Source organism: Streptopelia decaocto (assembly GCF_964273445.1).
Source record: "Streptopelia decaocto genome assembly, chromosome: 1".
Taxonomy (NCBI): domain Eukaryota; kingdom Metazoa; phylum Chordata; class Aves; order Columbiformes; family Columbidae; genus Streptopelia; species Streptopelia decaocto.
The window spans coordinates 54651769-54664416 of NC_138663.1; the positions used below are offsets into that span (position 1 = coordinate 54651769).

At 41.0% G+C, this 12648-nt stretch overlaps 2 protein-coding genes across 5 annotated transcripts in view; both read left to right on the forward strand.

Moving 5' to 3' along the window:
* Nucleotides 1–2: 2 nt before the first annotated feature.
* On the forward strand, nt 3–9253 carry CCDC107 (coiled-coil domain containing 107). The gene is made up of 6 exons (XM_082072247.1): nt 3–225; nt 3564–3769; nt 4968–5034; nt 6283–6373; nt 7563–7672; nt 8274–9253. Exons 1-6 carry the CDS (start codon nt 60–62, stop codon nt 8546–8548), a joined length of 915 nt encoding a protein of 304 aa, XP_081928373.1. The 5' UTR covers nt 3–59; the 3' UTR covers nt 8549–9253.
* Nucleotides 9254–11003: 1750 nt separating this feature from the next.
* CAPS2 (calcyphosine 2) overlaps nt 11004–12648 on the forward strand; it is a 32520-nt gene continuing 30875 nt past the window's right edge. The window contains exons 1-2 of one of the 4 annotated variants that reach the window (XM_082069363.1): nt 11004–11214; nt 12348–12468. In XM_082069363.1, coding sequence (XP_081925489.1) covers nt 12391–12468 — 78 coding nt within the window. In that variant the 5' untranslated portion in view covers nt 11004–11214; nt 12348–12390. Of the gene's footprint in view, nt 11215–12347; nt 12480–12648 lie in introns of all 4 variants that reach the window. The other 3 variants (XM_082069365.1, XM_082069362.1, XM_082069364.1) reach the window with 3 other exon arrangements.

The following is a 12648-nucleotide window of genomic DNA, read 5'->3' on the forward strand; positions in this document are numbered from 1 at the left end:
CCGCGCGGGCGCCTCTCCGTCCCGCCGGGCGGCGGCTCGTTGGCAGGGGGGCGGCGGCCATGGTGCTGTCGGCGGTGCAGCAGGCGGTGGTTTCGGTGGTGCTGGTGCTCTGCGTCTTCGTCGCCATGCCCAGGATCTTCGGGGGAGGGGGCGGGCGGGCCGGTCGGTCTCCGCGGGGCGGCAAGGCCGGCCCCGGCCATTACGATCCCCGCCAGCACCGCAGAGGTAGGAGCCGTGGCGGGGCCAGAGGCCGCGCCGCCGTTCGGAGTTCCCGGCGGGTCTGCTCGGAGCTGCCTCTGGCTCGGGCGGGCTTGAGGACAGCCCCCAGGAACGGAGCGGGCTGGGGTTCGGTTGGCGGGGGTTGCTGGGTGTTGTACACGGCCTGCGGCCGGGGAGGCCCTGTCAGGCGGCTCCGAGCTGGTGTGTGCGCTCTGAGCTCCTTGCCTGAACCTTCCACCTCCCCCTCCCGCCCTTTTATGTTCTGCTTTTCTAGTTCATTGCTGTTTTGATTTCAGTCAGTGTTCTCTTAAGAAAATTACTTTCAAATGCAAGTAACACCCTGTTATTGGAAGCATACCTTATGGGGGCAGTTTAGTGAATCATGCGTGCAGGGGCACAGTGGGTTGCTCAAACAGATGAGTAGCTGTGAGGTGTCACAGAGAGGAAAAAGTACACTGCCCCTATTAGAACTGCAACGAGGAAGCCAAGTGTTACTGCTAGGAAGCGGTAGCACAGAATCGTATGAGAATTGTCAGGTAGTGTATTGGAAAAAGTCCAAGATGCTCTGCCCTGGTGAGACCACATCTGGAATACGGTGTCCAGTTCTGCGCCTCTCAGTTCAAGACAGGGAGCTGCTTGAGAGAGTCCAGTGCAGAGCCACAAAGATGAGGGAGTGGAGCATCTCCCTTATGAAGAAAGGCTGAGGGAACTGGGTCTCTTCAGCTTGCAGAAGAGGAGACTGAGGGGTGACCTCATTAATGTTTATAAATATGTAAAGGGTGAGTGTCATGAGGATGAAGCCAGGCTCTTCTAGGTGACAACCAATGGTAGGACAAGGGGCAACGGGTACAAACTGGAACGTAGGAGGTTCCACATAAATATGAGAAGAAACTTTTTCACAGTGAGGGTGACAGGACACTGGAACAGGCTGCCCAGGGAGATTGTGGAGTCTTCTCCTCTGGAGACATTCAAAACCCGCCTGGACACATTCCTGTGTAGCCTCATTTTAGTGTTCCTGCTCCAGCAGGGGGATTGGACTAGATGATCCTTTGAGGTCCCTTCCAATCCTTAATATTCTGTGATTTTGTGAATTACTGAACGGGCTAGAGAGTTTACTGCCCATTAAAGCTGGAGTGGTGTAAATGCATGTATGTTAAGCTATGTCCGTTTAGTCAGCTGAGGATGTAGCTCAAGTTTCAAAGGTTCACTTTCTTCTGGAAGAGAAAGCCTGCTTTCTTAAGGTAGCTCTGTGATTCATTGACGGTGCTTTCAAGGCATTGTAAACCAAGACAGTTGCTGTAATCCTCCAAATTATGTGTCTGTGCTTCTCCCTGGGATTACCTTTCAAAGGCAGAAAGAGTGAGGCTTGAGCTGCTACCATGTTCTTCCCAGCTGATGTCAAATTTACTGTGCTTCATAAGCTCTAACCTGGCCTGTTTTGCTTGATTAACTTATATGGCAGCTATCATTTTGTATAGATCAAATTCTTTTAAAACCAAACCTTAAAAAAGTAATCCTTTGCATGCCTCTGATTCTGCTGATGTATTTTACTGTGTAAAATAAATTTCAGGCAGATTTGCAGTTCTCATCTGTCTGGGTTCTTATTTTCTCCCGTTTGGCCAGTAACTCACTCTGCAGTTTCTTTTGTGGGATAAACTTAGTGCAGGACCCTGGGCTCTATTAGGGTTCCTCTGTGCTAGGAAGCTATAACCTGTGGAAAATTTTTCATCTGTGATATTAGATATTAGTAAATCTCCTCATTTACATTAAAAACAAAGAACTGAAAGTAAGGAAAAAAAGAGTGCAAACTTAAAACTTAGTAATCAGTGGGAAACATTCTGAAAGGAGGAAAACTATATGTGAGATAAAATGTGATTTCCAGATTAGTTAGTGATATTTGTCTTGACAGGAGGATGTCTGCCTGAACTTCCATTAAATGATTAAGGTAGCTTGAGTTCTGCCTGTATCAGCTAGAGCCTTTATTCTTTTGTGTAACTGTCAGGTTCTGTTTCAAGTTTCATGGGCAAATACACAGATAAAAGGTCTACTTCAAATGCACTTTTCAAACTGATCGATAACATGTGGAAGAAGTCACGGTAATGTCTGAGACAACTGCGGAGCCATAGCGAATGCTGCTGCAGTCAGGGTAATCTGAAAATCTGAAAAACTTTTCTGGCTAACCCGTTTTAGACAACTCTAAAACGCTGTTCAAGATCACAAAGTACCAACTTAGGTTAGCAGAATTACGTTCTGTTTTCTCTTGTATTTGGAAGAAGCAGTAGTCAAATAGTTGGTTAACTGGGAGTTGTAACTTATGTTAATTTTTTCCTCTACCTGATTGTGGCTGTCTCTTGCACACTCCAGTTATGTTACTATAAATTCTTGAAATGCCACTGTTTCAGTATTAATTGACAAGGAGTGATTTGCATGATGTTTGTTTGTTTGGGAGTTTTATCCATATTCAGTTCTGATATAATAGATTATGATTAACGAAGTGTTCAAAGGTATTTGAAAGTATAAGTCTACGCAGTCGGTTGAAACGTCACTGTAAAACTTCACAGCCTTCCAATCACCTGCTGTCCCTCTCTGCATTCTTTAGCCGATAGCACTGTTTCTCATGTGTGTGTCCCATGAACCCCAGATTTAACTACCAAATAACCTAATTCCTAAGTCAGGCAGTGACACTGGCGATTCTTTCACCTGCTCCCTGTTCTGGCAGGCAAATTACACGCAGAAATATTTCAGACTTCCAAGGTTGCATCTCTTTGCTATTGTGTAATCTTCTCTTGCTAAGTTTTTGATTTGCACTTCTAAGCCTGTGGGAATATCCACGTAACACAGAATTTACTGTCAAAATAACAAAAGCAGCAACACAGCATGTGTAATTCAACATTGTTTTTTTCTGGGACTGGACAATTTAGTTCCTACTTAACTCCTTTCTTTGTTACAGAGGAAAAACAGTAATTTCTAGCTGCTCTCAGCATTATCAATTGTTTCTCAGAGTATGCTTCAAGGCTTAAGTTGTTTCTTGTTACATCCACTTTTCTGTGGTTTGCTATGGGTGTGCCAATATTACTGTGAAGGAAGAAACTTAAATCTTAAAGAAAAATAGATACTTAGTTTGAGAATCTTTGCTACCTAGATTTAACTTTGCATTCTATTAATGAAAGAGGGATTTTAAATTTTTTTTTGTAACTTTATCTGGATGCAGGGCTGACCACAGCATCATAGAACAGTGATGAACAATGACAAGACAAAAACAATTTCATTCCAGTTGTGAAACTAGTTGGACTCTTAATTTCCTTTCTGACTTTGTCTTCTTTCTCTGAATTGAATTTTTTAAGGTAGTCCTCAGACAGTTCCTCAAGTTCACCTGAATCCAGGAAATTCTGATAGTTATACTTATCAGAGTATTCAGCAGATGAGAAATGCAATGGAAAAAGAAATAAAGAATGAGAGAACAAAAGGAAATGGTAGAGAGTTAGCCTTCACGCTCATGCCGTTGTATGCTCTTGGAGTGGGAGTGTTTGCAGCATACAAATTTCTTAAGGTAAGCCATAAGAAAAGCATTAAATTATTGAAATTAGAAGGAAATGTAACTGGTTTTTGTGTTTTTTTTTCTTCTTCCAATTCTGAGCCCATGTATATGTTTGTCCAAAAGCCATTTCTTGCTTGGTTTGACTTCGAATCTGAGCTCCAAAACTAAAATTATAGTATATTTGATTCTTCCTTATGGAGGCTTCTGACTTATCTTTTTATAGGCACTTATTTGAGTATCTTACGCTCCCCCTCACCTTGCCCCCACCCTTGAATAAGAATCTGAGAACCTAAAGAGTGCTGTTACCTGAGGCTGTAACTTAAACCTCACTAGTACTTCTCTTCCTTTTCCTTCTTCAGAATGAGATTGACTATGTGAAGGAGATGGATGATTCCTGCAGAGTAATAGTATTAGGTGAGCAATTAGATAGAAGAGCGAGTAGTCTAGGCCTTTTATTTGGACTTCTTATTTGGTCATGCAGATGCAGCTGCAACACAGACTTATCCATGAAATGTGATAGTTTTCTACAATTAGTAAATTAAACAACAATTTTTAAATATCAGTCTTGATATGTCTTAATTGTAGTAAGAGATATTACAGCACTTGCAATGCTGAGAGTGCACCTGGAGCATTGTTGCTTGCCTTCAGGGAAAAAAACCCTTAAAGCTGAACAGGACAGGAGACAGCATTTTCATTTCCATAATCAGTTTCATATCATCTCCTACGTGACAAAAATACAACAGCTTAGCAAGATGAAGGTAGAGGCTGAGCAGTTTGGTTTTATAAATAAATTTAATTAGTTTGTAAATGAGATTTAAACATCATAAACCAAATATTTTGCGTTACAACATTTTACACTTCTGCTTGTGGTATTGAAAGGTAAATATTTTTATAATATCATCTCTATTACTTTAAGAAAGAAGTTTTACCTCCTAGTTAATGGTAGAAGACTGGATCAAGTCATCTAGAAGGTTCCTTCTGTCCATTTTTGAAAACTGGAGTTGAAATAGCAACTGCTTTTTCTTACAGCTTTTGTCAGTCAGGTTGTCAGAAGTGTTAGTTTAAGATAGGAAGAAGGCATGGCATAAAAAAGGTTCCCTTAATGCAGCACATTTTTATGTTGCTGTTTAATTTTGGTAAACTTCTGAATGCATTTTTTTTAATATGCAAATAATGATGAAGTCTTTTAATGTGATTGTGTTTGTTAAAGATGAAGTCACATGAAGAAAGTGCCTCCAAAAAGGAAAAAAGTACAGAAGACAAGGCAAAGGAAACAGGTAAGATACCCCTTGAGAATGCATATGTTCACCAAAAATGTGTATTTCCTGCTGGAACAAGGTATACATTTTTGATGATGCAGTCTAGCTAAATGAGAACAATCTTTTAAGCTACTTATGTGCAGTTAGGAACCTCCATGAAAACACTTTGTTATTTTATATATTTGAAACACTTGAAAACTTCAGATGGTAATGTTCTTTAAAACAGCCACAGTAATAATAGTATGTTTCTCTGCCTTTTAATATCTGATGTTTTTGTCACCTAAGACCCACTCAGTTTTCTTCAGCACAATAGGATGTTTAAATAGGACATGATACTCTTTAGAATTAATAGACTATTTAAAAAGGATATAATCATCTGCTTTAGAATTAAACTGTATTGATGGTGGAACAGTATGGGTAAACAATTATAGAGACTTCTGAATTTCTGGGCCAAATTAGGGAGCTGTCAAAAACATTGACTGTTTATAGAAGAGATAGAATAAACTACCATCTTTTTCTTTATGATACACAGTACTCTTGACTGTCTGATTCAGTCTATTCTGCATGTGCCAAGAAGTGGGCTTTCCTTTTGAGAAAACGTTATGGCACATCAAAGTTGAGCTGTTTTAATATTTTTTTCCCCTTTTATAGACAAATGTTTAGTTAATTGAACACCTAGCAGCCTCTTTCAGTGTCTCTCTACACCAGATCTGTAATCAGGTTCAGCAATGATTTGTTACAGTGCCTGCTCACCATCCTTGCATGTTGCATTCTTCTTTCTTCAATTCAAAGTTTAATAGTACTTCTGGAGGAGTTACTCCTCTCTACTCTAATGCGTGAAGCATTGAATATGTTTGCAAGGTGTGAGTGGGCAAATTCATGACAGTATGCTAATCAGAAATATACTACTTATACCTCAGGAAGTCTTGTAACTGCAGAGTTTTTGATTCTGGAAAGGTGGGAGCCATGTTCTTGCACGTTTTTTACCAAAGTGTGCTCTGTTCGGGCCTAGTTGGAGGCAGGTTATTAGATGAGAAGGACTTCTGGTCACATGTAGTAAGGCTTCTGTTCTTACCCCCATCATTGGCTTTTCATATTCTGGAATTTTATAGAGGAAAAAACTTCCTATTTTTGAATCTGCTCAACCAAAAATAAAAACGAATATCCTTTTGGTATTGTAAATACATTTCTTATAATGTTTTGTCTCTCCCGCCCCCTGCTCCCCACCTCCCTCCTTTTTTTTTTTTTCTTTTGTTTTTTTGTTAGAGCATCAGCTTTTAGAACTGGAGCAGCACCTTGCACAGACAGAGAAAATGTTAAATTCCTTATTGACTCAGTTGGATCCACTATCAAACTGGTGAGTTTTTCTAAAACATCTCAGTTACTATTTTCTGTAAACTGAATTTCTCCAAAATGTTAACAAAGGGTTCTTAAAATGTTCCTTATATATAGGTAGGGAACAGTGTTTAGGAAACTTCTTTAATTACTTTTTGTTTCTGTAGTGTTTTGCAGGTAATACCTCTTCAGCAATTTGCAATCTTTTCCACAGGCACCTCCTATCTCTTGTTGACCAAACATATGCAGAAGCTCAGGTTTACAATCAAGTTACTGTGGCTTAAAAATTAATTAGATTTCTGGTAGCAGGAGTTTCTTACTTTTGATACAATTAGAAGACAAAGCTAGATGAAGGTATAGCAGCTTATTTTTGTGTTTTGAAATGAACCTGTCAAGTCAAGAGTGTCAAACTCATTTTCACTGGGGGCCACATCAGCATCTTGGTTGCCTTCCAAGGGCCGAATATAATTTTACATTTATACAGTCCTAAAATTACATTTGGCCCTTGGAAGGCAACCGCGAGGCTGATGTGGCCCCCGGTGAAAATGAGTTTGATGCCCCTGTGTTAAGTGATTGTGTCTGTATCAGGGAAATATGACTTCTCGGTAGTAGTATAACAAGACAATAAGTAATATAACCTCCTTGTAGTTTTAAAGAAGTTCTTTTCTTAAGAAGCTAAGGCCTTACCCATCCACTGGAAATAAAAATATCCATGCAGTCTGTTTTGTGTAGACTGACATCCTTCATGAAGCCTAGTTTAAAACATGCAGAATTTCATGATTGTTCCTTTAGTGTACTGAACTTAATATGTGCTGAAACTATTAAGCAGAAATTCACTGACCTATTTGCCTAACCAATTTCTGGAGAGAGAGTAAACAAAATCTGAAATAAATGAGAAAATCCTCTGAACTGTAACATTCTATCTTAAGCATTGTTTACTTTCAATAAAAGTTTATTTCAGTAGTCTTTACTCAACCTTGGCCATTGGGACTCCAGTGTTAGAATTCAGCGACTAGATTATTCAGTAGGTGTATGTGATGGGTTCCCCTCTTCTCAAGAGGCAGTTCTCAAAGAAAAACTTGACATAAAAATGTTGCTAAATTCACCATGGTATTTATCCATGGAAGGAGATGTTACAATCTTATGCGTTATTATGAAGCACTCACTTCCAAGGAAATCTTTCAGCAGTTGACATCTGTTTTTATTTCTAGTGTTAATGCTTTAGCTTGTGAGCAGAAAGATGAAATAATGACACAGCTTCAATCGATTAGACGACTGATGAAAGAAAGTGGATTGGATAAGTCGGAAAACAAGATGAAAGGTACTTTGATTTCCAGCAGGATAGATAACTAAGTAGTTTAAAGAATAAGCACATCTTACTATAGTAATGTTCAGCTCCTGCATCTTGGGTAATGTGTGTGGAATTAATTTTATCCTGGAGGAGTACCATTCTTCCTGTGTGAGGTGAATCTAATTTCAAATTTTTGATACGTCATAATTTTTTTTAAGAATAGGTGCTAAAAGACATTGAATTAGGATAGACCACACAGCCATGTTCTGCTTTGTTAAAACTGGCTTCTTGAATGTAAGCTCCTGAGCAGTCTGTTGATATTGGACTAACTTCAGCCTGAGGAATGGGGACCTCTGAGGCTGTTAAGTAAGGTTTGCATAATACACTGAACAGCAAATTGTATGTTGGTTTCAACTGGAGACTTCCAAGAGCTGTGTAGTAGTCCAAGAGAAATCTTAAGTGTTAAGAATGCTTCCTTAGAAATTTGGGAAGTTTTTGCAGTAGTTGAGTCTTAATAAAAGAGAGAAAACAAAACAAACCATATATATTCTGCTTCTAAACTGACTCTGAAATTTGGAGCCTTTCTAGTAATTTAAACTTTGATTTTGATTTTTTTTTTCTGTATTATAAGATGCTAGCCACATTTGTACCGAGAAACTTGAAGATCTCATTCAGTCATTTGCTGAACATTCTCAAGGGAAAGAAATGGATGACAGAGAAGATGACAGCAATGAAGATTTGCTTGAAGATGTTGATAATGATGACAAAATAGAAGAACATGAATTATGTGATGAATGTGAAATACTTCAGTTTGAGCCAGATGAGATAGAAGACCAAGAAATTATAAAGAAAGATGCCATTGAATCGGAAGAGATAGGACTGAGGAGACGTAATAGATATGAGTGAAATCTACATATGTAAAATTTCCAAAAGTTTATGAAATATTTTTTTCTAAGGTATGCACTTTAAACTGTTTTGAATGAAGTTATGTGCACTGCTGTATGCTTTAAAAAGATGGGTGAAATACTGTCTGTGCTCTTATCTGATGGTTCTGTAACTGACTTCAGTGGCAGCAGAATTTTACTCGGGATGTTTACATATTTTTTTCTATTTATTTTTTCCTATAAAAATACTAGTGTACTCTGTATATAATGCACTGTAATTATATCTGATGCTTCACTAAAATATTAGAATATCTTGTAATTAAGACTAAGTAAGCACGATGCCACTTGAACCATAACTTTCTTGAGTTAATTAAAGAGCATGCACTGATGAATTTAGCTCTTTGTGGAAAACTTAGTTCTGGGGGGAGTGAAAAGCAGTGTGGGTTAAGTCTTAGAGATGCATTCATAGTCAAGTTTCTTTATTTGGAGAGAGAAATTTTGTGACAGAAACTATTTTAAAGTAATTATGTCCGAGTTTGCTGTCTCCTAAGAAACGTTTGTATAGTTTTGTGTGTCAATTTAAACCTTAATGCATTACAATGGATCACTTAATTTCTTCCCCACCTGTCACTGGTTAAAATCAGCAGCTGCCTAATAATTGATTGATACCCATTAGTACTATATCCCTGTTTCATATTTATTTTAACACAATAGAACCTGGACTTTTGGTTCATTGTAGTACACTTTTTCTTACATCAGTATCAACAGATGTATGGCTATATATCATTGAAGAACTGTGGGGCTTGGGGGTTTATTTTTTCAATACATTATGCCAACTTGATAGTGGCTTTTGTAGGTCAGTGTTAAGAAAGCCTTTTTTATTCTTTACTTTGCCAGACTCATGTTGTCCATACCTTTATTTTCTACTTATTTTTTGTTCACTTAAGGCACATGCCTTTGGAACTGTCACCCTTTAATACCAGCAATTTCATTAGAGGTAGGCCTGACAGAACAATGCTATTAAATTTTCTGTTTTATAATTGCACAGCTTTTAAGTAGGCCAGTTATAATGCCTGAACTCTTTTGCCATCTTTGTTCCTACAGGAAAATAACACGTAGATTTGTTTTTCTGGGGGAAATGTACTGTAGTTAAAGGGACCAAAACTATTACTGTGTCACTCACTGAAACGGAATGAATTGTTCATTCGTGTGTGGAAACATGGTACATCTTTGGTTCTAAAAATGGATCACACAGGCTTGGGAGAAGCAGCATTTAGAAATGCATCCTTAGTATCAGTGTATTAGTTTTACAGTAAGTGAGATTTTGCCTGTGGAAAACTAATTGATCAAAAAGTAAGGGTTTTGTAAGAGGTGACAGATTTTTTTCCCAAGACAGATAAATCAGAACTGGTACTTGGACACAATTTGATTTTTAAAAATAACTGACGTGGGTCTGGTCATTCAGGACAACTGGAACTGTTAAAAAAAAATGTAAATGCATAGAGGCTGTAGTCTGAGATTACTAGTGAGGGTTAATAAAGTGAACAGAAACTAATTTTCAAGCCTTTGATCAGGAAGAATGAAGGAATAGGAACCAAGTGTGCTGCACTACAATGGTGTTTGTTGTTTGTGGCTCCATCACTTGCTCTGGTGTGGGTGCAGGTCAGCAGTCACAGGGCCATAGACTGTCCTGAGTTGGAAGGGACCCACAAGGATCATCAAGTCCAGCTTCTGTCCCTGCACAGGACAACCCCACAGTTCACACCATGTGTCTGAGGGCTTGTCCAGTCTCTTCTTGAACAGTGTCAGGCTTGGGGCCGTGACACCTCCCTGGGAAGCCTGTTCTGGTGCTCCACCACCCTCTGGGGGAAGAACCTTTTCCTGATGTCCGACCTAAACCTCCCCTGGTACATCTTCTGCCATTCCCTTGGGTCCTAGCATTGGTCCCCAGAGGGAAGTGTCTTCCAGGTGCTGCCACCATTGCTGGTGACATTCTTACCCACAGGACTTCACTGCCTCACCAGCGCTGTGGCTTTCCTGTTCACTAGTCTTTGGGTGCTGCTGCTACCTGAAGCCTTTCAGCTTGTGGCTGATTGCTGTATTTCTGACCCAGCGCTACGGACATTCACCGTGAGCCCTTTCGCTGCTATTTTGAAGTCTCCGATGTCAGCAGCCTCGGTCTGTCGGGAACACGAACCTGTGCAACGCCGAAGTGTCCCGGTGCTCCCAGCAGCCGTGCGCGGGGCAGCAGAGCTGGCGGACTGGCAGGCGGGCGCGGGGAGGGATGCTCGGGCAGCCACACCCCGAGCGGGGCGCTTCCTCAGGAGGAGCAGAGAAGTCTCTCTCCCCGCTCAGCTGAGGCGGAATCTTGCGAAACTTGGGTGCGAAGCCTGGCTCAGATTGGCCCCTCCGCGCTGCTGTAGGGCAGGCGGAGGCGGGGGCGGTGCCGCGGGGCGCAGGCGCGGGTGGGAGCGGTTCCTGCCCCTCGGGCCGCGGGCAGGTAGGGCGCGGACTGCGCGGCGGGGCGCGGTTACCATGGAGACGCGCCGGGCCGGGCCCTGCAGTGGGACCCCCTGAGCCCTGTCCCAGTGCGCTTCCGGGAAAATACAGCGTTTCCGTGGAGATGTCGGAGCTCCTGATGTTTATTTCGTCTCTTACAGCATCGATGTTTGTGATAAAGTTATTTCAGTGCGTAAACTCTTAGATACAACAACACTCACTTTTTCTTGTGCCTTCATTTGGGAGGATGCTACATTTCAGAGTCTGAAGTCGTGTGAAGACGGGGAGGAGACCTTATCGCTCTTTACACCTACCTGAAAGGAGGTTGTAGTGTGGAGGGTGTTGGTCTCTTCTTCCAAGTAGCAAGTGATAGGACAAGGGGAAATGGCCTCAAGTTGCTCCTGGGGAAGTTTAGATTGGACATTGGGAAAAGTTTATTCTCAGGTTGTCAGGCATTGGAACAGGCTGCCCAGGGCAGTGGTAGATTCACCATCCCTGGAGGTGTTTAAAAGATGTAGAGATGAGGCTCTTAGGGACATGGTTTGGTGCTAGAGTTACGTTATGGTTGGACTCAATGATCTCAAGGGTCTCTTCCAACCAAAATGATTCTGTGATTCTTCATTTTAAGCACTCTGGGGAAGGGGGTGTGGCTGGGAGGCTGGCGGGTTGGCAAGCTGCTGTGTGGCCATCTCCGAGCAGACCCTGCGGTTGTGCTGCTGCTTGGTACAGGAAGGGACACTTGGGAGATAAAACATGGTAGGTAGAAATGGGGTCAACTTTTGTGGATGGTGATTTGAAAAATGAGCATCTGACTCCTGGGAACTAAAAGATAGGCTTTTGGTTCAAACCTATCTGCATGGAAAGAGAAACCAGCAAAGCAGAAGATGGCATACTGGTAACAAGTCATTCTGGAGCTCTCAAGGCCTGCTGTGTGCCAGGGGGACTCTTATGTCTCCCTGAAAATGTTTCATCCCAGGGCATGGTGCAGCTGAGAGCCAGGCAGCAGCTGGGAGTGAGGAGTAAAAAAAGGCTGGATGTTATCAAGGGGTAGCAAATCAGTAATGCTGGTATGAGAAGGTATGAAGAGAAGCATGAGGGAAAGAGGGAGTTAAACTTGAGGCAAAGAGGTGAATTTGAACAGGTATCTGGTTAAATATTAGTAAGGAAAGACTGAAATTAAGAGGTAGTGAAATAGGGAACCCAGCAACATTTCATAGATTGCTGAAGATAGTACCCACATTACTGGTGATAGACACATTCTTTCTAAAGCAATATTTATTTACAGAAGTACTTATATAAAAGACACATTGTTTTATTTGTAGTGGTTTTTTCCCAGCTTATTCTGAAGATTGTAATTGAATTTGCATGGATTTGGAAGTTAGAGGAGTTGCTGCATCCCCTCAAAGGCAGGCTCAGCTGTCATCCATGGGGAAGAAACGTCAGGTATGTTAATGGTATGTTGTGTGGTTGTTTTCCTTCTGTATTTTGACATACTTCAGAAGGTTTTTAGTTTGAGGTTATAATGCCTTCTGTAGAGAAGGAAATTTTAAAGAAGTTATTTGTGTCAGAAAGTGATAGTTTAGTATGACAGCTTCTCAAATGAAGGAGAAAATTTCCAGTAAG